The 23,257-nt window shown below is 48.3% G+C and overlaps 3 protein-coding genes and 1 long non-coding RNA gene across 4 annotated transcripts in view; 2 read left to right on the plus strand and 2 right to left on the minus strand.

The window, feature by feature from the left end:
• LOC108107273 (sodium channel protein 60E) overlaps positions 1 to 23,257 on the minus strand; it is a 28,272-nt gene that overhangs the window by 4,159 nt on the left and 856 nt on the right. Inside the window, exons 2-25 of the mRNA XM_017214714.2 lie at positions 16,747 to 16,958; positions 12,807 to 13,426; positions 12,525 to 12,744; positions 12,335 to 12,469; positions 11,543 to 12,278; positions 11,269 to 11,483; positions 11,042 to 11,212; positions 10,793 to 10,986; positions 10,630 to 10,732; positions 10,441 to 10,569; positions 8,974 to 9,216; positions 6,777 to 8,914; positions 6,396 to 6,723; positions 6,233 to 6,333; positions 5,504 to 5,678; positions 5,131 to 5,427; positions 4,697 to 4,851; positions 3,864 to 3,997; positions 3,129 to 3,798; positions 2,661 to 3,020; positions 2,449 to 2,557; positions 2,209 to 2,390; positions 1,843 to 1,943; positions 52 to 303 (exon numbers count right to left, since the gene is read on the minus strand). Of these exons, the coding sequence (XP_017070203.2) occupies positions 52 to 303; positions 1,843 to 1,943; positions 2,209 to 2,390; positions 2,449 to 2,557; positions 2,661 to 3,020; positions 3,129 to 3,798; positions 3,864 to 3,997; positions 4,697 to 4,851; positions 5,131 to 5,427; positions 5,504 to 5,678; positions 6,233 to 6,333; positions 6,396 to 6,723; positions 6,777 to 8,914; positions 8,974 to 9,216; positions 10,441 to 10,569; positions 10,630 to 10,732; positions 10,793 to 10,986; positions 11,042 to 11,212; positions 11,269 to 11,483; positions 11,543 to 12,278; positions 12,335 to 12,469; positions 12,525 to 12,744; positions 12,807 to 13,426; positions 16,747 to 16,958 (7,980 nt within the window). The remainder of the gene's footprint in view (positions 1 to 51; positions 304 to 1,842; positions 1,944 to 2,208; positions 2,391 to 2,448; positions 2,558 to 2,660; positions 3,021 to 3,128; positions 3,799 to 3,863; positions 3,998 to 4,696; positions 4,852 to 5,130; positions 5,428 to 5,503; positions 5,679 to 6,232; positions 6,334 to 6,395; positions 6,724 to 6,776; positions 8,915 to 8,973; positions 9,217 to 10,440; positions 10,570 to 10,629; positions 10,733 to 10,792; positions 10,987 to 11,041; positions 11,213 to 11,268; positions 11,484 to 11,542; positions 12,279 to 12,334; positions 12,470 to 12,524; positions 12,745 to 12,806; positions 13,427 to 16,746; positions 16,959 to 23,257) is intronic.
• On the plus strand, positions 13,705 to 14,304 carry LOC108107278. The gene is made up of 3 exons (XR_001772432.1): positions 13,705 to 13,824; positions 13,927 to 14,017; positions 14,113 to 14,304. It is a non-coding gene; the product is annotated as an uncharacterized LOC108107278 (long non-coding RNA).
• LOC108107276 (mitochondrial thiamine pyrophosphate carrier) lies at positions 16,902 to 18,381 on the plus strand. The gene has a single exon (XM_017214717.2). The coding sequence runs from the start codon at positions 17,381 to 17,383 to the stop codon at positions 18,362 to 18,364; it is 984 nt and encodes a 327-aa protein (XP_017070206.1). The 5' UTR covers positions 16,902 to 17,380; the 3' UTR covers positions 18,365 to 18,381.
• LOC108107277 (keratin, type I cytoskeletal 9) lies at positions 18,437 to 19,645 on the minus strand. Its single transcript, XM_017214718.2, has 2 exons — positions 19,593 to 19,645; positions 18,437 to 19,524 (listed from the first exon to the last, which is right to left on the minus strand). Exons 1-2 carry the CDS (start codon positions 19,608 to 19,610, stop codon positions 18,604 to 18,606), a joined length of 939 nt encoding a protein of 312 aa, XP_017070207.2. The 5' UTR covers positions 19,611 to 19,645; the 3' UTR covers positions 18,437 to 18,603.

Here is a 23,257-nt window from a genome sequence, read left to right on the forward strand (position 1 = left end):
GGACTTTAGTGGGCTGCTCGGCTTGGAATATCAAGTACAATTCACACATACAGACAAAAGCGTTCTTGTTTACTCTTAAAGCGCTTTGTGCTGACAAACCTCTTTCTAGGGGCGGTTTCTTGCGAATGAAACTAGAGGCGCGCTTACGTGAGGGAGCCGACCCACCCCCCACCGCCTGGTGTCGGTCGCTGTCGGAGGCGGAGGTGGCTGCTGGGCCACACCCAGTGGCTGGGGCGGAGGCGGTGGAGGAGGTCGTGCCAGAGGTGGAGGTTGAGGTGGTGTTGGTCGTGTTGTTCATAGCAGCTGTTGTGGGTGAAAGGCACACATTAGTGTCGGGCAATCGTGAGGGCACAACGCACAAGTACGAAGGTTGTGTGGACAGACAGGTAGGTCAGATAGACAGATAGAGATATAGAGATAGAGAGATCGCAGCGAGTAATAGTTGATGAGTCAAGAACATAAGCTTATAACTAGGAATGCAAGATATTGGATTCGATGGAATGCATCTTGATGAAGGTAACGCCACAAACATGTGCGGTTGATACTGACTGAGACTCAGATAGTGGTGCATATGTGGCTGGAGGTGCTGGAGCTTTGGCGGTGGCTATGTACAGAGATTATTTACAAAAGCACAAAAGTCGTGAATGGGTGGTGGGCGAGGGTGATGGTGGTGGTAGGTAATTGGTAGAGTGGAAAGGAGGTGAGTGAGTAGGCACTTGTCAATAATTACTTTTTCTATGTACTGAAGGTGAGGTTAAGCTGTCATCGACAGCATCCTGATGACGCAAAAAGAAATTATAAAAGCTTCGGCGACGACTTGCTCTAGGCGCTTCCACAAATATGCTACCGCTAATAATAGTAATAGTTTAGTAGTTGGAATAACAGTAACAATCATAAGCATAATTTCATTTATCTGGATGTAGAATGTTGGACTTAGGTAGGTAGGTCGGTTCACATATAAAAGACGAGGATTGTTTCGTTTCAACGATAGCTGCAATTTTTTGACGAAATAACAAAGGAAAAATAGGTAAAGCTTTCGACTCTAAAGAAGCTGTACATTATTATGAATGGCGATGATAATCGATACTGGATGAGATTTAGCCTTAGAGATCCAATTACCTGGTGACATGTTCGGTAAGCTACGTTTAAACTAAATGAGAGTACTTATTGATAGCCAAACTAGTTAACGATCTAGATAAGGGCAAGCAACCAATCAAAATGAACTCAAACTGCGCATTCACGTGTCCATCGCAAATTGGTTTCGGCTGGTCTGGTGAAGTCGGAGTCGGAATGGATGGATCTACTGGATCTACTTTCAAAGGAATGGGTCGCTACTTACTAAATGATGTTAAGATACGAATTTATTCGAAAGTTTTAGAACTGCAAATAACAGTGGTTCTTGTTCAGATAACTGTTGGGTAGTAGTTGAATATAAGGTGGCTGTAGAGAGCTTCTGACGGCATATGATATTTTGATATTTTGACAGACTTAGCTTGCGTTCGCTTAAATGAGCTGAGTTGAAAGTTGAGAGTTGAGTTTGGATGGATATATTTAAGAGAATACGTATAAGAGTCGACTGTTGCGAGTACTGGATAGCTGATTCAATAAATACATATACTTAATCTATTTGAATATACAACGATTATGGATGAGTTATAGTCGAGAACTAAAAACGAAGTTGGTAAGATTGCTTGTTGCACTTGTTTTGATACTGGTTATTGATATTGATATTGATATTGGTTTCTGATAGTTGTCTGTTGTAAGATTTAAGATTGTACGTAAGTAGTAGGTTATAGTTTGCCAGCTAAGCTAAGCAGCTGATGGATGGGAGATTGCCTTTACCTAGGTAATTCAAGCCACTAGGCTGCGAGCCACTTCTGAGAACGGCAGTGACCATGTCTGCGAGCAGGGACTCATAGTTTAGGGAGATACAAGAGGATTTGCTAGAAATAGGGCTTAAGTTCATATACACTGTGGACACACAAAACGTTAATTTATCGATGCAGATCGACGGTTATGTTTTTGTTGCATGTTATGGTGGCATGAGCATGGAAGCCTTTCGTTTTCGTCTAAAAATTGCATTTCAAATTCATCGCAGCCATGAAACACAAACATACATGGAATGGCCAAGTGTGAGTGTGTTGGTTTGTTGTGTGTGTGTTTGGTGTAAGTGTGGGTTGGTGGTGCGGGTGGACACAGGATAACTACCGTTTGCCCAGCTCGTCGCTCTGCTGCTTGATGTCCTTGACTACGTCGTCGGCCCCCGAGACGAGCATCAGGGGCAGGTTTAGCCAAGGTCCGGCTAGTTCGCTAAGATCAGATGCGTCCGAGGCACGTGAGGACTTTCGAGACGACGCCCGACTGGAGCATGCTGTGCCACGTCGACTCACCTACCCAGAAACATATACGGTCAGATTGAGTAGGCCTAACCAAGATTTCGGCACTCACCTGAAGGTGGAAAAAGTTCAAGGCAGAGAGCTTCGATTGCCATCCGCCTGGGCTGGAGGTTTGAGTAGCACTGTCCCCGGAGTTTGAGCGTTCCTTTTCGCGCTTGCGCCTGTGAAGAGACACCAGAAGGTTAGGATATCGCAATGATCAGAAAAGGGACTCGATTGGTAATGCTAGGGTGAGGTAATTGGCTGGTTTGGTAATTGTAGTACCGCAAATACTCCTTCCAGCCCGTCTGAATGGTCTTCGCCGCCTTTTCCTGGCGCTTCCAGATCCGCGTCGACGAAACAATTTCCAATTCTTTTCGCGTTGGAAACTGTTTCTTGAACTTGACATCCATTTGTTCCTGCAACTGTTTGAAGTTATCGGTCTCCTCGACATGACCTAGCACGTGCTTCACGAGCGCGTGCAAAATGTCGAGACAGTGTATTTTATTGCCCTTTGAAATGGGCAGATTAAATGACACTAAAGCGACATTATTGGGCTTCGAGATGCCCAATGGTGGATCGAGAGAGGCAATAAAATCGGACAGTTGCGAGAAGTGTATAAATTGGGTGGCATGTGGATCGTATCTGCAAATAAATCAGTTTGAATAGTCAGCAGATGTCTTTACATAGTTTGCCAGGCAGTTATTGGAGAGATCCTACGGCTAGGCCTACTGCGAGGGAGACTACACCTACTTGGACCAGCGAATGTAAAACATTTCCAGATCGTCTTCTACAATGCCGATCTCCTCCTCCTGGTGTGCCTGGTTGAAGTTCTCCAGGATAATGGCAATGTACATGTTTATCACAATCATATAGCTAATGATAATGAAGCTCGTAAAGTAGGTGATAGCTAGCAGCGGGTGACCGCAGTTGCCGTTTGTCTGCCCGTGAATGAAGGGGTCGCAGTCGGGCGGCTGGATCATCAGGGACTCGAGGACGTCGTTCCATCCGGCCGAGGTCATCAACCGGAACAGCAACTGCATGCTGCGCCCGAAAGTCTGGAAGTTCACCATGTCGTCGAGGGCGCCTTGGAGTTTCACGTGTCCGAATAGCGACATTCCCAGGATAGCGTAGATAAAGGTAATCAGTCCCAGTAGGGCTCCAATATTGAAGAGGGCAGGCAGCGATACAACGAGTGCGAACAGCAGCTTCCTGATGCCCTTGGCGGCCTTAATAAGCCTCAGGATACGCCCGATGCGAAAGACTCTGACCACGCGCAGCAATGTTGGACTAATGGGCAGGTCTATCATGATATCCTCCATCAGGATACCGAAGATGGAGGCGAGCACCAACAGGAAGTCGAATACATTCCACGGCACCGTAAAGTAGTGGTAGCGTAGGCCGACGATTTTTACAATGGCTTCTGCAGGTAGAGGAAAATATGAATCTGTGCGATAGCCAGGAATGGGACCAGTTCCAACCACCTACCCAGACCAAACACGGTGGTGAAGAAGGCATTGCTCACTTCCAAAATGAAGAAAACAGCATGCGGTTGATCGTAGTGCTCGATGCCCATGGTAAGCATATTGAGAAAAATCAGTACAAAGATCGCGATCTCGAACCTGCACATCACGAAAGGAGATTTGATTAGAGATCTGCATATATTAGTAAACTTCGGTATGACCGAAGGTGAGGTGCTCCTAGGAAATTCTGAAAGTAGGGCAGTATGTACAGGCATTGGGAGGAGCACTATTTATATATAGATTTATAAAGTAAACTAAGTCTAATCTAACTATTTATATACATGCTGGTGGTACACACAGGGGGTGAGTTCTTTAGGGGATGGCTCGATCGGCCAAAGGATAGGTACAAATCCCATAGATAGAACATGCCCAGAGTGCGGAAGGTCCGATATTCCGGATAATAGCTAATTCATATCAGTAGTCAAGTATCATGGCAAAATGTGCTCTACAAAACTTCAAGAAGAATGCATTTGGATATAGAACAGAATACAGAATACAGAGTACAGAAGATAGAGGCATTTTTGGCGGTGTTTGCTTGTGACAAGCACCGGATCTGGCCAAAAATGCCGGGAATTACAAGTGTTCAAATGAATTTTATCACCAAATCAGAAACATTCTTTAGTTGTGTAGTGGACCTAGCCGAGACAACTACGCGTAGCATACGAGGTAGTAAAGAGAGTTAGTTAGATTCAGAGGAGACAGGGTAGGACTAATAGTAAGTACAAACTATAAGTAGATATACGTAATTTTCAGGTCTTAGATTGCTTGATTGAGGGGTTGATTGACGGGTTTGTTTACCTTCTCGAATTGGATAAATCATAAAACATAGCTAAAAAATGATTTATAGGTCGCTTAATAACTTTCTGTGGTTTCTTTCGTCCCAATTTTTTCATAGCCGTGTAATAGTGTTTTTGAGATTCGGTGAGAAACATTTCCAACACTCCTCCTTCATACTATAAAAGTGATGAGAATAGAATGAACATTTAATTATATATATACAATTCACGGTTATGTAACACACTAAGCGATATGCTAAACGTTTTCTATGGAGAACTCTTCACAAGATTACAACACAATAACACGGTTAGAGGTACACATAATGACGACGGTTGGAACGAAATGCGGCAATACAAATCAGATGGATCGATGGAGGTGGTTAGCGTATGTACAGGTGATTCACGTGTGGATGCAGAGAGGCTGACCAGGGCAGGAGCATAGGCCAATGGACTTACCTTTTTCTTGAGCATGTTGAAGTTATCAATGATAACTCCAATGAACAGATTGAGTGTGAAGAACGATCCGCACACAATAAATATAACAAAATAAATATACGCATAAAGGTTGGCTTCTCGTTGCGGTTGCAGGTCCACTCCGCGTGCGTCGACAGCATCGGCCATTACCTCCATCCAGCCCTCGAAGGTGGCAACTTGCAGCAGGGCCAGGTAGCCCATGCCCACATGGTCGAAGGTGATCTTGGAGTTGATCCATGTGTAGTTCTGCTCGATGCAGTCCCACTTGTCGTTCACCTCCTGCAATACATACAGATTGGTAAAGTTCCAGGAGTGGAAGAGAAGCTGCATCCGCATCTCCTCCTAAAGTACTTACAGTAATCGGCAGCAACTCGCCCATCTCATTGACGCATTTGAAAAATTTACCACCAAAGAACTGAACACCCATTATTGAGAAGATCAACCAAAAAACCAAACAAACCAAAAGTACATTGAAAATTGATGGTATTGCATACATGAGAGCGTTTACTACAATCCGCATTCCTTGCCACCTGGAATAGAAATGGACGAATGAAATGCTATCATTACGGGATGGACGCAGGTCGTCTCAACTGTGCCGGGGAAGTGCTAAGAGGTCGTTGTCAGGTAGGTACGGATACAAGTGGATGAATGGACTGCGGAGTGGATTTCGTCGGCTTAGTCAACTATTTAGCTAGCTTACGATATATATATATATATACATATGGAGTATCTACTATATACAGATATTACAAGAGCACAGACTTCAGCTACAGGCTACACAGATTTAAGATCGAGGATAAGGACGGAGGCGAGGACGATGCAATGCGTGTTCTACGAGTACGTATTTCTATTCGAAATTCATAAAGAAGACGAGATTGTATTAAACACTGCACACGGCTTGGATCGCATCGCTCGGTCTGACATAATCCTCCCCGGAAAAAGACGTATAAGATCAGTAGTGATAGCGGAAGAATTAGAAGTAGAGGCGGAAGTTCCTACGCAGAGAGCTTTCTCCACCGGATGCTCGGATGTTTCAGAAGGTTGTAGTGCAGCCTATCGAGAGACCAGTGACTGGTCGACTTACCGAGAGATGGCTCTCAGGGGGCGCAAGGCTCGTAGAGTGCGCAGTGAGCGCAGGACCTTCAGGTTCTCATTTTCCTCGATGAGCAGCGAGAAAACCGATACCTTGAGAAAAACAACTCGGTTTCAAAGTCTCCCCACGATATCTATTGGAGAATATCACTTACAAACACTATGATGAAGTCGAGTATGGTCCAAAAGCTGGTAAAATACTTGGAGAAGCCCAGGGCCAGCCACTTGAGAATCATCTCCACGACGAATATTAAGCAGAAGGAGAAGTTGATCCAGTACAGTACGCGCTTCAGCGTCTTGTTCTTGTCCAGGTTGATGTCCTCGAAGCAGAGCGTGATACTTGACGCAAAGATCAGCACCAACACAAACCACTCAAAGGCCGGAGTATCGACAACCGTCAAGACAGCCGTCCTCACGCGCGTCCAGTGCTTGGCGCTCTGCGTGTCCATACAGCTCATGAACCAGGGGCAGCGGAAGTAGAAGCTGAAAGGGAGTCACAATTATGAAGTTCAAGAGGGTTCCAGGGCCATACTTACTGATCGTAGCACTTCTGGGGGAAACAGTCGTCGGGCACCTTAGGCGCCTTCGTGGCTCCGTAGCTCGGAAAAGTCATGGGATCATTGTAAGCTCCCTGCGAGTTACGTCTCCCACCGACAGTGAGATCGTCTACGTAGGAAACCAAACAATGCCATGGTTTTTCGGTCAGTCGCGTGAATGCCGACGGCTTTTGAGTAGCTTCTGGCGCCGCCGACTTCGACTGCTCAGTCTTATGGGCCATGGCCAGGGCAAGGGCCGAGCTCGTGTCGGCCGCTCCCGAGCTGTGCGACTCGGTGCGAGCGGACTGGAAGGATGCGGCTTTGTCTAGCGTCGATTGTGGATGCTCCGGGCGCCGCCGCGGCCCAGCATGGGCATGGGCATGGGCGTGGGCGTGGCCGTGAGTGGGTGCTGCTTGGATGCTCGTAGCATGAAAGTGCTGCTGGTGCTCGGTTAGAGCAGCCAGCGGCGGGGTGGTCTTTAGCGATGAAATTTGCGCCAGTGTCGGTGGCTCGATGCTCGATTTCAAAGAGGTGGGCGGAGTGGCGGGAACGGCGGGAGGAGTGGCCATTCCAAGCTTCTGCTTCTGGATCAGGAGGTTTTCGTACGAGTTTGTGCTCTTTAGCGAGAGGCTATCCAGTTGCAATTGGTCATGGAGAAACTTGCGAGGCATTTTCTCCGATTCGATGCGCAGTGTCGATATGGGCTTTTCGTCCTCCGGTAGCTCCTCCACGCGTTCGATCAAGGAGAGGCGCTTGAAGCGGTCGAACTGAACGGTGAAGGGATCAATCTTGCGCCTGAGGAAAGGTGATTGATTGGGCTGGGTCGCCTGGCTGGCGTTGGTGGCTGCCACCGCCATAGCTTCCATGGCGACGAAGGGGGCGTGGATTTGATCACATATTTTGCGTATCTCATTCGAGATGCTGAAGTCCTCGTCGATCTTGCGTTGCTTTTCCAGGCTGCGCCGTTTCAGTTTTACGGACTGGCGTTGAGCGGCTGAGCTAACGGAATGGGAACGTCGTGGCACGCTTGACAAGTCGTAACTGTCATAGGGATTCAATGGGTGCACCACCTCGTCGGCGGCTGAGCGCTCCGAGGCACCAGTGATGATAGCTATGTGCTCCATAATGGCTTTTGTAGCTTCATCGGCGGCCGGCGAGGGTTCTGATAGGTTGGAAAGCTTGCGCTCCAACGATGTCGTTGAGCGCTTGATCTCCTCCAATTCCTTCTCGAAGCTCTGGATAATATTGTCAAACTCAGAGTGTTCTACGAGTGCCTCGCACTCCGCCTGTCCCATCTGACTGGAAGGACGACGCGATCTCATTGCATTTGAGATGCGGTTCAGGTTGGTCCCCTTCTGCATCTCGTCATCCTCCTGCAAGAACTGAAAGAGTTCCTTTTGATCGCAGTTGAGCAGTTCTTCGCGAAGGTTTCCCTGCTGAGACAGCAGTTCATCCTGTTCAATTGAGATGGAGTTCAGGGACTGGCCGCTTGAGTGTCGTCGCATCTCGGCCTCCTCCGATTTGAGCAATGATCGCTGCGATTGACCACTAGATTGGGACAGGCGATCTAGTGACTTTCGGTAGCTTGGTGACCGAGTCAGCAAGGACTTCTGATACTTGAGGTAGGCCTCGTCGTGCTCTTCGCTCCCGTAACGCCGCGAGGAATTATCCTGCAGCGAGTCACCGCGGTTGAAGGAGCCACACCCACTCCGCTGATCGTTAGCATACGGATCCGTGTCCGTGGAGTTGTATTGACCTAGCAGGCGCAGCTCGATAGACTCCGTGTAGGTGGCCTCGTCTCGTGAGTCATTCTGCTGGGTACTCACTCCCGAAGAGATTTGGTGCTGCAGCCGGCGCTCTGTTTGGGCAAACGGCGTCAAATTTTGACCGTTCCCGTTCCCGTTGCCATTTCCATTGACGGACGGAAAGGCGGCGGCTGCGGCGGCCATCATAGCGCTCTCGTAGGTAGGTGGCAGCGAGTCTGAAGTAGGTGGCAGTGGATGCGCTTGCAGTTGGATTTGTTCTGGCAAGTCTCTCGTTTCATCATATTCGAGACCATCGACTATCGTATGTAAGCCGTCGTGTAGGGGGATCTGGAAGCCGAAATCGGAGCCTGAGACGGGCCGATTCATAGACTCCTGATGGAGAAAGATAGATTAATAGAATTGTGTGGTCAAAATCCTAATGTAAAACCTACCTGATAGCTCAGTCTGTGGAATTTGGTTTCGGCCAACGCATTCGTTTTGTCGCCCCTTTCCAGACCCACTGCAGCCTGCTGGGACTGAGTCTGAGCGTGCGCCTGCTGAGCATCCAGTACGATCTGCTGAAACTTCTCTGCGAACTTACGCTCTTTACGATCCTTCCGCTCCTGCCGTTTCTTGCGAATCAGGTCACGCACCCGTTCGATGCTCCTCGCTAACTTTGACTCCTCGCCCACTTCCTATTTGGGACAGAAATTGCACAGGATTAGAAAACTGCGAAGACGAGGGGAAACTCAACTGAAGAGTTCGCTACAAGTTTCTTTTTGAATAGACATCGATATTGACATTATACGATTAGGGATCCAATGCATACAGAACTGAACACGATTTACGCTAAGGGCAGGCAACATAAAAGGTTAAAACGTACATTTAAAGCCTGATCAACATTTGACTACTCTATATATAAGTATTTACACATACAGTATGTCTGGATTTAGATATGGATTGGTTAACGCAAACGAGGCAAGCAAGTTTAAAGCAAGTAAGAACGGTTTATCTGGAAAAATTACCTTCTTCTTGAAAATCTGTTTAACGTTTTCAGTGTATTTAAATTGTAAGTTTTTTGTTTGGGTTATCAGTTTAAGATTGTGTTTAATGTTCGTGTTTAGTGTTTTGTGTGGCAAGTTAAGATTTAAAACGCATTGTGCAGAGTTGACGACAGAAATTTGGTTAATTGGAATACGCTTAAGTGCATTTTAGAGATTGTTTTTACATGTAGACCTACATAAGACTTAAACAATAAACAACAATCTTCATAAGGTCTGTTCTGGGTTCGAATTGGATGCGGTTTAAATGGATATTATTGTCCTCAGAACAAACCCCATAGAAACAGATTTCGGAGCGATCCGATCTGAAGAACCCAGGAAAAGGTGGCCGAAAAGGCTCTTGAGCTCGTGTCCTGGGTGAGGTTATTATAGTTTTAGTTAAGTATAAACATTTAGCACAGTTAGTAGTAACACAATGCATAGAGCGATGGAATTTAGAGGGGCTTTAGAAACATGAAAATGATAATCGATTTTGCTTGTGGAAAAAGAAGAGTGCCACAGATCGTATGGTGTATAATTCAACTGGTACTTCAATTGGGAAGGGTGTCATTGCGCGATCAGGATGAAGCTAAGATCTCACACTCAGAGACACACAAATACCGTAAACCACATCAAGGTGCAAGACAAATTCATACCAAACACTTAGAAATCGATCTAACCGATCGTCTTAACCATTTTAGGGGATCGTTTTAGGACACGGAGAGAGAAGTATCTCCCGGTCGATTTTGGAGCTATTCGGATTTAGTTGTTCGGTTGTTTAAGTGCCGTGTTGGCACACACATAGACATAAAGACATATACATTCACGAACGTTATGAAACTGAAATTGCAATATGACCAATCAGAGCATCTGACTTGCCTCTTTTTTTGACTTCAGCTCCTCAGAGTTAAAGCTGTTGAGCAACAAGGCCAAGAACAAGTTGAGCACCATAAAGTTTCCCATCACGAGAGTCGGCAGAAAAATGGCAAAGCAGGTTGAGGCTCCTTGCTGCAAAATATGTGGAAAATCAGTAAATAAATCAGATTTATCACCTCCTGGAAACCAAACCTCTTCTTCAGCACGCATGCAATCCCAAAGTGGCTCGATCCATTCGCCGCACAGAATGCGAAAGATCATCATAAACGAGTGAAAGAAGTCGTTGAAATTCCATCTGTTCCAGGAAAATACCAAATTACATTTTAAACTTGGATAAACTTTGAACTTGTCTTGCCTTGGCACTGGGTCCGGATCAAACTTCTCGGGCGTATAGTCTTTGGAGAACAACTGCATGCCGATGACAGCGAAAATGTAGATGACTATGACCAAGATCAGCGTTAGGTTGCCGAGGGCGCCTATCGTTGAGATTATAATGCTTAGCAGAACCTTCATTGTAGTCCACGATTGAGCTAGTTTCAATACCCTCAGCTGAAATATACAATAATGGAACTAGGTATCTTCGAAATAGATTACTGCTTGTTACCAATCGCAGGCCTCGTAATACACTCAAGCCATCGACCAGCTCAAATATGATGTCCAGCAAGCTCGCAGTGACGATGAGCAGGTCGAAGATGTTCCACCCACACAGAAAAAAGTCCTTGGACAACGCCATTAGTTTCACGATGCACTCAAAGGTGAAAATGGACGTAAAGACCTGTGAGGTAAATGGTAATATGAAGTCAATACAGTGGGAGAAAGCATTAATCTTACCTTGTTTCCCACATCCAGGGCATTGCGAAAACTCTCACTCATCCCATGGTGCTCCATGGCCAAGAAGGCGGTGTTTAGCACGATGCAAAGGGTGATGGCAAGCTCGAATAGAGGATCTCGTACAACTTTATAAAGGCAATTTTGGAACTGTAACCAGCTCTCGTAGTCGGAGCACCAGTGAACACAACGATCGCAGTTCCGGTCAGGCAGGTCATCTGGAAGTGGTCATACCGTCACATAAAATGTTTATCCAAGTAAAGTCTTCTTCACTCACCGATCACGACCACCTCTGAAGAGAATTCCTGGTGCAAGGCATACACATTGTGATTCTTTATGCGAGCTATATTCCCATTGCATTTGATGAGGCGCACTTCGCGTGGGGAGAGAGCCAGCTCCACGGTGGAAACGTGGCCCAACTCGTTGGTTGTTTCCTGATCCTCGTGATCGTCTACCACACCGGAGTCGTCCTGTGAGGACTCGCGATTTACGCCGCTGGAGTTTGAGCTCGCCTGCCTGCTGCTGGCGATGAGCTGCCCCTTGTAGTCCGAGGGATATAGCATGTTTGGGTTTTTTACTCCCACGCTAGTCTCCTGGAAGCTAATGCGCCCCTTTGGCGCAGGAGCAGTGGCAGTGGTGCTGTCGCCAATGTTGGCTTTGGCCAGCTGGTGCTGTTGTTCCATTTGCTGGTACTGTTTCTGAGCGTGCAGAGTAAGCGCCGATGGGCGTTCCGTGGCGCTGTGCCGTGGGCTTGGCCCCGGACTAGGCGTGGCCGAGTGAGATTTGAGATCGTTGCCGTTGCTTCCATTTCCGTTGCCATTGGTGTCGCCTTCTTTGCCGCCCTTCGCCTTTTTTCGACGTGTTTTCTTCTTGCTATACGAAGCCAGCAGCACACCTTTCCGTGAGTCGATCTTCTTCTTATTATTTTTGTTCAGTTTCTTCACGTTCAGCACTGACGGATCGAAGCTAAACGTGGAGTCGTCCCGATGGTCCAGAAGATCCTTTTTGCGTTCCTATTTGGCATCGAAAGGTTGGTGATGTACATACAAGAAGGAACTTAGCAATTTACCTCATTCGTAATTTCTGCCTCCTCTTCGTAACTCAACGCCACTACGGCCAACATCAAGTTGATCAGGTAGAACGAGCCAAAGAAGACCACCACCGTGAAGAATGATACACTCATAGGGCCACAGGTGGCCAGTACCTAGGAGAAACACTTCATTAGACTCTCTTTTGAGCAAGCACTTTTGAACACCCACCATGTTGTACACGTTCTCCCAATAGTCCAGTGTAATTAGCTGGAATGTTGTCAGCATAGACCACATAAAGTTGTCAAAGTTGGTATAGCCATGATTGGGATTCTCACCCACGCAGAGGCAGACGTACTCAAAGGGGCAGTGGCGGGCTCCAGTCAGGTTGCCACACAGCACGGGCAGTTCATCCTCATCATACAGCCAGTTGTCGGTGTCGTTAACCCAGCTGAAAATAAAACCCGATTAGCTAACCCCTCTGAAACTTAAGAATCTGCTACCATCACTTACATCTGCCAGTCGACGTGCGAGACGTTCGTCCAGTCGGTGGGAACCTGACGCACGCACTTGTTTCGCAACTCGCCCATGTAGACCTGGAGGGCAAAGAGCGCAAAGACCATCAGACAGAAGATGGTCAGGGTCATGACCTCCGCCAACTGGCGGAAGGAGTGCAGCAACGCGTTGATGATCGTCTTCAATCCGGGCATAATGGACACCGTCTTGAGGGCGCGCAGCACGCGGAATGTGCGCAGCCCCGCCAGGTTGCCAACCTCCATGCCAATGGTGGCGTAGCCGCTGGTAATGACCACGAAATCCAGCCAGTTCCATGGGTTGCGTAGATACGTATACTTGTTGAGCAGAAAGCCCTTGGCGATGATCTTGATGACCATTTCGATGGAGTAGATGGCTAGGAAAATGTACTCCGCCTCCTCCACGGTCTCCGTCATGGCCAGGAAGATGCAGTTGAACAAGATGGTTGCCATGACGCAGTAGTCGAAGAACTGGTTGGTGGCGATGTAGACGCATACTCGACGCGCCGGACTCCATGGATAAAAGAGGAACAGGCTTTTGGTGCCCGTGAAGCGGTGGATGTAGTTCTTCCGGAATCGCTTGGACACCACGCAGAAGGTCTGCAATTCAAAAAGAGCGGGCTCAGTACAGGGTGCTGTTGCGAGGAGAGTCGGCCAAACAGTCAAGCGAAAAGGCAGTCCGCCTGATGAGGGCTCTTTTCAAATCTGATTAATTCTGTGCCTTGGCTTATTGCCATTTAATGAAAATGTATAATTTAAACGTATTATCCGGATGAACACGATATTATATTAGATTAATCTTGAACAAAATGGCAGGGCTAACAGCTGGCACAAGTGACCAAGTGGCATCGCAACTATCGATAGGCAGACTATCGCAAGTAAGCAACCCTGCGGCGAGCTGTCATCTGCCATGCGAGGCTAGCACGCCGACTTCCGTTTTATATTCGTTCTTTCGTTCTCAAACCGTCGTCCAGACCAGAAGGAAAATGAGAGCTAAGGTAAAAGTAGTTCTGAAAAGTGAAGTGACCCCCGAAATATAGTGAATCGATCCGTCTCCGTCTTGGTGAATCGCAATAACAGTGTTTTTCTTTCGATTGCAGTGGCGTAAGAAGCGTATGCGTAGGTTGAAGCGTAAACGCAGGAAGATGCGTGCAAGGTCCAAGTAATCGCAGCGCCATCGCCCACTAAATGGTGAGTTCATCTGCCGACCGCTGCCCCCGGGAGCACCCTTTCCCAACCATCCGCCACACGCAAGGTTCTAATTCGTATTTTCTTTTCTTTTCCAGGAACCATTGATTGATGCCAACACTCTGACACGAAAAACGCCGATTGGGTCACCCTAAAAAGGGCCCAGAAGTAATTTTGAAAAACCAGTTTTCACACAAACGTACATGTGCATTTAAAATTCACGTTTCCATTTCTCGTAAAAATTGATTCTAATAAATTACTGGATTTTCGCCAAGGTTCCACGAGAAAAAGCATGTGTTGTTAATGAGAGTGAAAGAGAGCAAAGAGAAAATGGCAAGCGTGCTCTTTCGACATAACCACATTCGCGAATCGTGTGTCTATATGTGCGTGAGCGTGAGAGCACGTTTTGCCGAAAGTATTTCTGCTATTCAGATTCTAGATTTGAAACCACTTGCAGGGTGTTGTGGAGATGGATGCTTATCTATCGGGCAGCCGGCAGATTGGATATGCTGATTTGCAAGTCCCCATTAAACATTAAACACCTCGAGGTAGGGCAATAAATTCCCGGCAAATCGGCTAATACGATTATTCAAGGCGCAGTCGGACAAGGGGACTGCTGCTGTGGTGCTCCACTGCCTCCAGCACCCAGGGAGCGCGTGTCCTGCGCTCGTCATGCCGTTCCGCTCCTGCTCCCTGGCCATATTCGGAATATCGATTTGTTTGCCACCGGAGGGGAGCAACCAGCGCAACCAACACTGTAACTAAACGTAAGGCAGCTGCCCGGGCCGAACTAAGTTGTTCATTAGCGCCCTGATTTCTTCAATTATATATGCAGATGTGCCTGCCAAGGATGGTGTTTCGGCTGAACCAGTCTTAGTCAGCCCCCCGTTCTGCCCACTTGTCTGAAGGTCGTTTGTCACTGTAATACACACATAAACGTCGCTCAGCCGAGTAAGCAGAAATTTTAATGTAACAAGCAAAAATTACGATTGGGTGGCAGTTTGCCATTTACCACTTTGTGGGCTTTGCTTGGCTGTAAATTTGCATGTCTTCCCAATCCCATTCCCGAAATGTGGTTGGAGATTGTGGCAAGGCAAGTGGAAAGCAGAGCGCTTAAGGATAAGCGTGTGTACTTTTAAGTGCCCGAAATGAAAAGTTGTGTAGGACCTTGTCGGGATTCCGGACAAACATGCGGCGTCTGTGTCTTATCACGTCGTTGGCGGGGAGCACACGGGCCCTGTTTGCCAATATAGGACCATTAAATGCAATTAAGCACTTTGATTTCCCACCTGCAACGGCTGTTTGAGAGCTTGGCAGACCAATTTTCATCGGAGCTGAGCAGTAAGTGATTCGAAAGGGAGTCGCCGACTTGGTCTGCCAAATTGAAATCTTACTCTGAAGAAAATAGCTTTTTTGCCAAAGCTCCTCAGGCTCTAGTCAAGAAAAGTTATTACCAGTAGTTGGATTTCTGTTCGGGAGACTAACAAAGAAGAGCAGCTAAAGGGACCAACTTGTAACTTCTTAACCTTCTCGTATATCCCATACTATACAATAATAAGCTTGGTAGACACAGAACTGAAGTTGATTTCGTGTTTTGCGTATCGCAGTTTACACAAGGATTTTGTTGTGGTACTTTGTTGATTTCTGGATTGGCTGGACTCGGTTTAGTAGATTTAATCAGAGTTGTGTGGTCTCTGCTAAAAAGACTAGCCATGTGAGATGAGCGAGACGGGCCATTACCCGGAAAAGGGTCATTTGTTTCCCCACTGCCTTACCATTCTCAGGATTTAATTATAGAATGTGGGACAACATTGCAGCACCCTTGGCAGGAGTCACAGTGACCCAGAAACTGCCACGATACTCGCATCAGGATTTTTCCTGACTGCAAGCCTCTGGCCAATAAGATTTAATTATAGATTGCCGGACTGTGTTTGTCTTGGACTTAGTGGGATATTCAGTCGATCGATAAACACATCATTCGGCGTCACAGGTACGTTCATCTCATCTCTCCCCGTAACTCCCATTATATTGCAGGCCCTGTGTCGGCCGGTCACTTGCATGTTTATTCAGCCCAATCCAGTCCGGCCCGGGCCGCTATCCGGAATTATTTGCCACGACACGTGGCTCGAAAGCCGCCAAGTCTTGAGTACACTTGCATGTTCGCCTATAATTTGTCCTCTGCGGCTGCTGCGGCAGCGACTCCGGCCAGTTTGTTTGAGTCACGTAAATACGGTTGTCAACTTTGCTGCCCGGAGCCCTGAGCATGACATGACCCATATTTCCAGCACCGAGCGGGCACAAACACACTCGGTACTCGGCGGCCAACGTGTGCGCAATTGTGTGTCCTTTGTTTGATGTAGTTCCAAAATTTATTCCCGCCTTTGAAATTTAACGAGCGCGCGGCATTTACGCTGATTTCCTTTTCGGATTTCGAGGGCCCACGAGGGCCGTTCTAGGCGTTTCCATTAACCTCGGTTTCCCTGCCGCCAAAGTGCACTTCCACTTGTGCCCACAATGGTGCAAGTGCAGCGAAACGGAGCTATCAAAACAAAAGCAGCAACAGCCCGGGCCGCGTTCCATTTCCGCCTCTCGCATTCACCGTGTCCCTCCCGCCTGCCACAGGAATCCGGAATCGGGGGACTGGGTCGCGTCCGTGTGACTTTTTAATTAGAGCCAATGGGCGGCCAACTGGGGTGAGGACGCGGATAATGAACGAGCGGGGCAGTACTCACCTCCTCGTAGATGAAGGTGTCAATCTCCTCCAACGGCTTGCCGTACATGTGCTCCGGAAAGGGCTCGAACTTGCGGGGCAGCACGTCGCCGTCCTCCACGGAGGCCTTGGTGCGCGGATGGAAGCCATACTCCCGCACCAGTTGGATGTGCCGGTTCTCGTGCTTGACCTGCGACCTCTGCGTATACGCAACGACCTGGTGTTTGGCGACAGCTGAAATCGACCGGACTGATTAGGGGTGGTATCCATATCAAAATTATCAGACTTAAATGAAAATAAGTAACTAATTAAAGTAGTGTATAAACTACAACAATATCGAAAATTTCTCATATAACATTCAACTTAATTAACGATAATTTCCTAAGCTAGAGTAATTTAATTTCTTCCACTGTGATATCTTTTATATTAACGTCAGAACATTTTGTAACTTTTGGCCCATAAAATTGAACAGAATCTTAGTGATGGATACACACTTAATCGAAGCCTAGTTGGTTTTTTAAAGTAGCAGAAAATTTAGCTCGCGAAATGACAACACACCACCTTGCCGTTAACCGTGCCCTGAATAGCTCCTACTGCGCTAAGGAGCCCGTCTCCGGAGCGAAGCCCATCCCACCTACGCCTAGATCCTACATCCGATGCCCGAAAACTCTTTTCAAATCCAACTAATGCAGGCCATTGGTGGCGGAATCGCCGGAGCTGTTTCGCGCACCATCACCCAGCCGTTGGACGTTCTGAAGATCCGTTTCCAGATGCAGGTTGAACCGCTCACTAACCACATAGACTCAAAGTACAGAGGCATCATCCACGCCTTCAAGTCGGTGTACGCAGAGGAGGGCATGCGAGGCATGTTTCGCGGCCACAATTCCGGACAGGTTCTGAGTATCTCGTACGCCCTGGTGCAGTTCTGGTCCTACGAACAGCTCCGCTCCATGGCCCACCAGCGGGATTTCTGGAACGAGCGTCCTCTCCTTATGTTCTTTATGTGCGGCGGTGTAGCCGGATGTATGGGAGCGGTAGCGGCCCAGCCTTTCGACGTAGTGCGGACTCAGATGGTAGCGGCCGACCCCTCCTCCCACAGAAGCCGGATGAGCACCATGAGTCTACTGCGAGGGGTCTACAAGAAGGAGGGCTTGGCGGGCCTCTCACGGGGATTACCCTTCACTCTAGTGCAGGTCTTCCCGCTGGTGGGGTCCAACTTTCTCTTCTACAAGTACCTGAACGCCCTGGTGCTTATGGCCAAGCCGCCTGAGCAGCGCCAGGAGATACATGCCGGCTTCCTTTTCCTTAATGGGGCGTTGTCGGGGGTTATCGCCAAAATGATTGTTTACCCGGCGGACCTGCTCAAGAAACGCATCCAGCTTATGGACTTTAAGCAGGAGCGCAAGTCCTTTGGCCGAAACCCTGAGTGTCCAACGGTTCTAGGCTGCATATTGACCACCTTTCGGGTGGAAGGATTGAGTGGCTTTTACAAGGGTATGGCGCCGACCCTGTTCAAGGCGGGGCTGATGAGCTCCGTTTACTTCTCCATCTACGACATGTTCAAGCGCCACTTCATAGGCCCCATGAAGGAGGCCGAAGAGCCGAAGCCAAAAAGTCGGCAAAAGCATCTGAAATCGTAGTTCTCATTTCGTTTTGGAGCTCTAAAGGTGAATCCCAGGTAAATCCCGCCAATTTCAGGAGCCTTGTTTAAATTATTACACTAACATGGTTTATTTTGTACATCAGCATCGTGTGAGGATGTGTGGAATATGGATGAGCGAACGAGTCGTATATAAGTTAAAAGTTCCGTGGATGGAGTGAGCTGTGGGGCGTGAGCAGTAGACTAGACGACCAGATGGCCTAGGTCGGACATTGCCGCCTATTTCCAGTTGGAGCTGGATCCTGCCCAGCCGCCAGAAGCTGGCGCCGAGTAGCTGTATCCGTCACCGCCTCCACCGGAAGATCCGCCGTAGGAACCACCGCTGCCAGATGCAGCTGCGGCAGCTACCACCTGAGTGTCGTAGCTGGATCCTCCGCCGCTGCTGTAGCCACCGCCATGTCCACCGCTGTATCCTCCGGAGCTGTAGGAGGAGCCTCCTGAGTAGGAGGAGCCGCCGCTGTACGAGGAGCCACCGGAATAGCCACCACTGTATCCGCCAGAGGAGCCCCCGCTGTATCCGCCCGAAGAACCACCGCTGTATCCACCGGAAGAGCCGTGGGAATCACCTGCAGCGGCAGCTGCGACAATTACTTGGGTGTCATGTCCTCCGCCGCTGTGTCCGCCACCACTGTAACCTCCGTATCCGCCGCTACCACCGTGGGCAGAGGAGTCCGAGCTAGCTGCGATAGCTGCAATGTTGGCGATGGCATGGCCACCGTAATCTCCTCCGTTGCCACCGTGGCCATGTCCGTGATCGGAGGACGAACCAGCAGCAGCTGCGATGGCTGCAATCTTGGCATCATCGTGACCGGAACTGTAGCCTCCGGAGCTGTAACCGCCGGAGCTATAACCGCCGGAGCCGTGGCCTCCTCCACCGCCACCGCTGTATCCATGGTTCTCGGTAATGACGGCGTAGGTATTCACATGACCACCGCCTCCTCCTCCGCCACTGTAGCCCCCATCATGGGAGTGAATTTCGTAGCCACCGCCTCCATGGCCTCCAAAATCACCGCCTCCGTGGCCGCCATGATCGCCATGATCACCACCGCTTTCAGGTAGGTGGATACGGATGTGGACATGCTCGCGTCCAAAAGTGGGCTTGCCCCAAACAGCCGGAGTGGCCAGCAAAAGTGCACTGATCTGGGATTGGGAGGAGGGAATATAAGTTAAGATCCAACGGAACTGAAGCGCTGCGACTAGAAACTCACTATAAAACGGGCTGCCATTTCTCTGGATTCGTTGCCAAGGACACTCTGATGATATCTCGTCTCTGGACCGACTGGAAATGATTCGGCAACCGTGGCCGCACGCCGTTTTATAGCCCTCTTCTCCACTCGGGAGCTATGTGGTTACATAAGCGATCGCGACGCCGTCGAGCAAGTGCAGAGATAATCTCTTTCGACGGCGACGAACTGAATGAAGTGGAGCTCCACGACCACTGGAGCTCCACGACCGCGACCCAATGAAGGCCACATGGCCGCGTCTTCGTTTTGCTTTTTCTCTCCGGCGTCTGGTCCCCACTCTCCCTTTCTGCAGATCGCAAGAGTGTTGACCTTTCACATCATCCCCAGCATGTGCCCTTTGCAAACTCTACTCTCTCCCTCACTCATACACTGGGAGAAGTGCTGAGGAGATTTATTTTTTATGTGAGCGAAAACATTTTCGGCGTGTCTTTATTTAGTCTTGGTGGAAGCAACATGGTGTATTAGGCCCATTTCGTCTTCGAAGTACAATATTTTGCACGAATAGGAAAACGGGTTTATTAGACCAAGTTAAAATCGCTTTCATCCGGCCAAGCAAATTTAGTGAAATTCTTACGAATTTTCAAATTTGTTTTACTATGTATTTTAGATTATCCTGATTAAAATAGAAATTTTTTATAGCTTTAACTTGTACATGGTGAAATCTATTAGTTTCTGGTTAAAAACGAGTTTTACTTTGGAAACACTTATTCTCTCAGTGCACCCACTCACTCTCTCCCGAGGAGCTGCCTTCTGTGCTCCACTTTCGTTTGAGAGAAAATCTGAGTGGCCCTAAGCTTTGTGGGCTAGCTGCCGAAAATGGTTAAAATCGAAATCCAAACTGTGGTAATATGCAACTTGACCAGTTCCAGTTTTGGCCCAGAGCTCGTTGTTATTGCCACTTTATCACATCGCCGATGCTGGTTGTAACCGTTAGGTATTTTGTTGACGTTCATGTTTATGGATGTTTATGCAGATACGTCGAACTTCCTATTGGCAATTCCTTATTGTTGGTCCGGACTTGCATAACGATTGGCCAAGGGTTGGCTGGATTGGCTGCTGGTCGGGTCGTTAGTCATTAACCCATTGAAGCCCGTTCCCGTGCCGGAAATTAGTCAGATAATGTTGTTTGGCAGCGCAGAAGAGTGCGGCAGACGGGCAGGCGAGCGGAACAGGTTCTGTTCTTCAGATTGGGCCAGGTCAGTGGGCTGTGGCCCCATGGAACTTCTCCTTTTTGAGAGCCAGCTCGGAAAGTGGCTCTCGAGCGTTATTGGGTTAAGCCTCGCCTGCAGCAGCATCAAAAATATCTTGTCATGCTCCGGCGCTGCAAGATTGGCAAAAAGCACCGTGCCGTGGGTTTTGTTGCGCTCTTACATCAGCAAGACGTCCGTCTGACGGACTAATGGACTGCCAGCGGAGAGAGGTCATGGCCATTGGCCACCTAACACCACCATCTCGCCCACCGCCCAGCACGCCTTGCGCCCCTTCCGTTATGCATTCGTCGTTGATTAGCTACAGTTTTCATTAGCATTGAGTGACTGAGCCAGCAAGTGGGCCGCAGTTTTCATCGGAATCGGGGCCATCCGGCCATTTCGATTACGTCGCTGATTATCATTTCTCATCTGGGCAGCTGGGCAGCTGACTGGTTGGTAGCTCGGCAGATTCCATCGTTGCCGAATAATTAATACACATTTAAACTGTTTTGGATTGTAAACAAAAGCGGGCTTACATAAGGAACTAGCTGGCAGCGAGCGGGACACCAACGCAACAATCTGTTGCCAATCAAACCATAATGACGATCATAATCACGATGCTGAGGCGAATGAAGTTCGAACTGTGAGCTGGAGAGCTGGGGCATTCGCGCTGCATTTCAATACCATCAGAGCATCTCTCGATGGGGATTACATGTGGTATTTTGGCCAGTGAGGGCCATGCTCACGATGATGAAGCTGCTTCAGCTCCGACGATGATGACGGCGATGACGATGGGCAACCGGTTGGCGGTCGCACATTAACATGAGATGCAACAAAGACGCACATCTTCCCCGTATTGCATAATCGTCCCGGGCTCGCGACTCAAATCCCCAGACTTACCGCCGCATCTTCACGCGGAAGCAAAGTCATTCTCAAAGCGCCCAAAAACAAAAAGGAAATTGCATACAGACACAGAAAACTTAAAAGCAACTAGCAACTAGCAACGTGCAATGTCGTGGTTTTCCCAAAAAACCAGTTGCATTCACACACGGCGAGAAACGTGGTCATTCAAATGATGCAGCTATTTTAATAAAAAGTTATTTAAAGTAACCGCCACTCTCTAGTTGGCTCACCATAACAGCCCCCTGCCTTGCATTTTATCACTAAACTAGGAGTAAATTAAAGCGGCCTAACTAAGTGATTTGTGGAACTGCAATTTAACATTGTCCAATGAAGTAATAATGTGGCTTTTCTTCAAGCTATAATTCAATATTAACTTCTAATTCTGAAAAAACTGAGCATGAAAGTCATAATTAATTCAAAAACAGTTCTCTAAAGAGCGAAAGTAAAGTAAAGTTGAGGGAAAACTTTTAAGTGCTGTTATAGCGATCCACTGTTTATAAACTTCTGACTATATTGTTTGCCTTTTTATGGCTTAATTTTCATAATTTTCTTTTAGTGCAGCCATTGTTGCAGTTACAATTGGCGTTGCTGCTTCGGTTGCAGCTGCGCAGACCTTTACACAAGTTCAATGGTGACGGGAATGGGAATGGAAATTGAAATGGGATTGGGACAGGGTCTGGGACCAAGAGCGTGGCGCAGGGGGTGGCCAATTACGCCCCTCGCAGACGAGGCACTTTCTATTCAGCGCTCTCCACTCGCTTCCTGACCCTGCCCCAAAACCAAATCCAATTCGAGGCTGGCGAGGAGATGAGGAAGGCATCCCCGGCCAGAGCCGGAGCCACAGCCGAAGGAGAAACCGAAACACAAGCGGCAGTGATGCGGGACAAACAAAAGTGAAAAAGTGAATCGGGAGGATAAAGCGAGATGCAGCAGCAATTGCTCTACATATTTAATTAGTTTCCGTTTCCGTTCATATTCGTAATCCGCAGCTGGCAGCGCCGGCTGGCCTTTGTGCATTGTTCACCTCCCCAATGAATATCCTCCGCTGACAATGGCGCGCACCGCCCACAGCCACTCCCCCCTTCGGCGACCGAAAGGACAAATTGCGCTCTCTATCGGCGCCTGCAAAACGGTTGCGTAACTTATGGCCAGTCATCAGCCGAAACTTTACGTCCCGCTAGAGCGCTTCCCATTTTCGATTTGTTTATCATTTATTTAAACGGCCTTAGGGCCGGCCTGCCCTGCCATTAAGCTGCTTCGATTCCATTCTCGTTTTATTGGCCAAGACCCAAGCCGAGACCCAGAACAGCCAAGCAGCAGAACCGACCCAGACCCAAGAACTGGCCAAGCAATCGCCGGGCACACAATGAGCAATGCTATTTAATTATGTTGATGAGCAGGACTGGACAGGAGCCCGGGAAGTGGCAGGAAAACGCACAACACGCACAAAAAGCAAATGCCTTCGCCACTCCTCTGCCGGCATTCCGTTATCTCGCACTGTGGGTGGCTCCAGGAAAAAGTGGGCTAGCAGAGTGT

The sequence above is a fragment of the Drosophila eugracilis genome, unplaced genomic scaffold, assembly GCF_018153835.1.
Source record: "Drosophila eugracilis isolate 14026-0451.02 unplaced genomic scaffold, ASM1815383v1 contig_1765, whole genome shotgun sequence".
Taxonomy (NCBI): Eukaryota; Metazoa; Arthropoda; class Insecta; order Diptera; family Drosophilidae; genus Drosophila; species Drosophila eugracilis.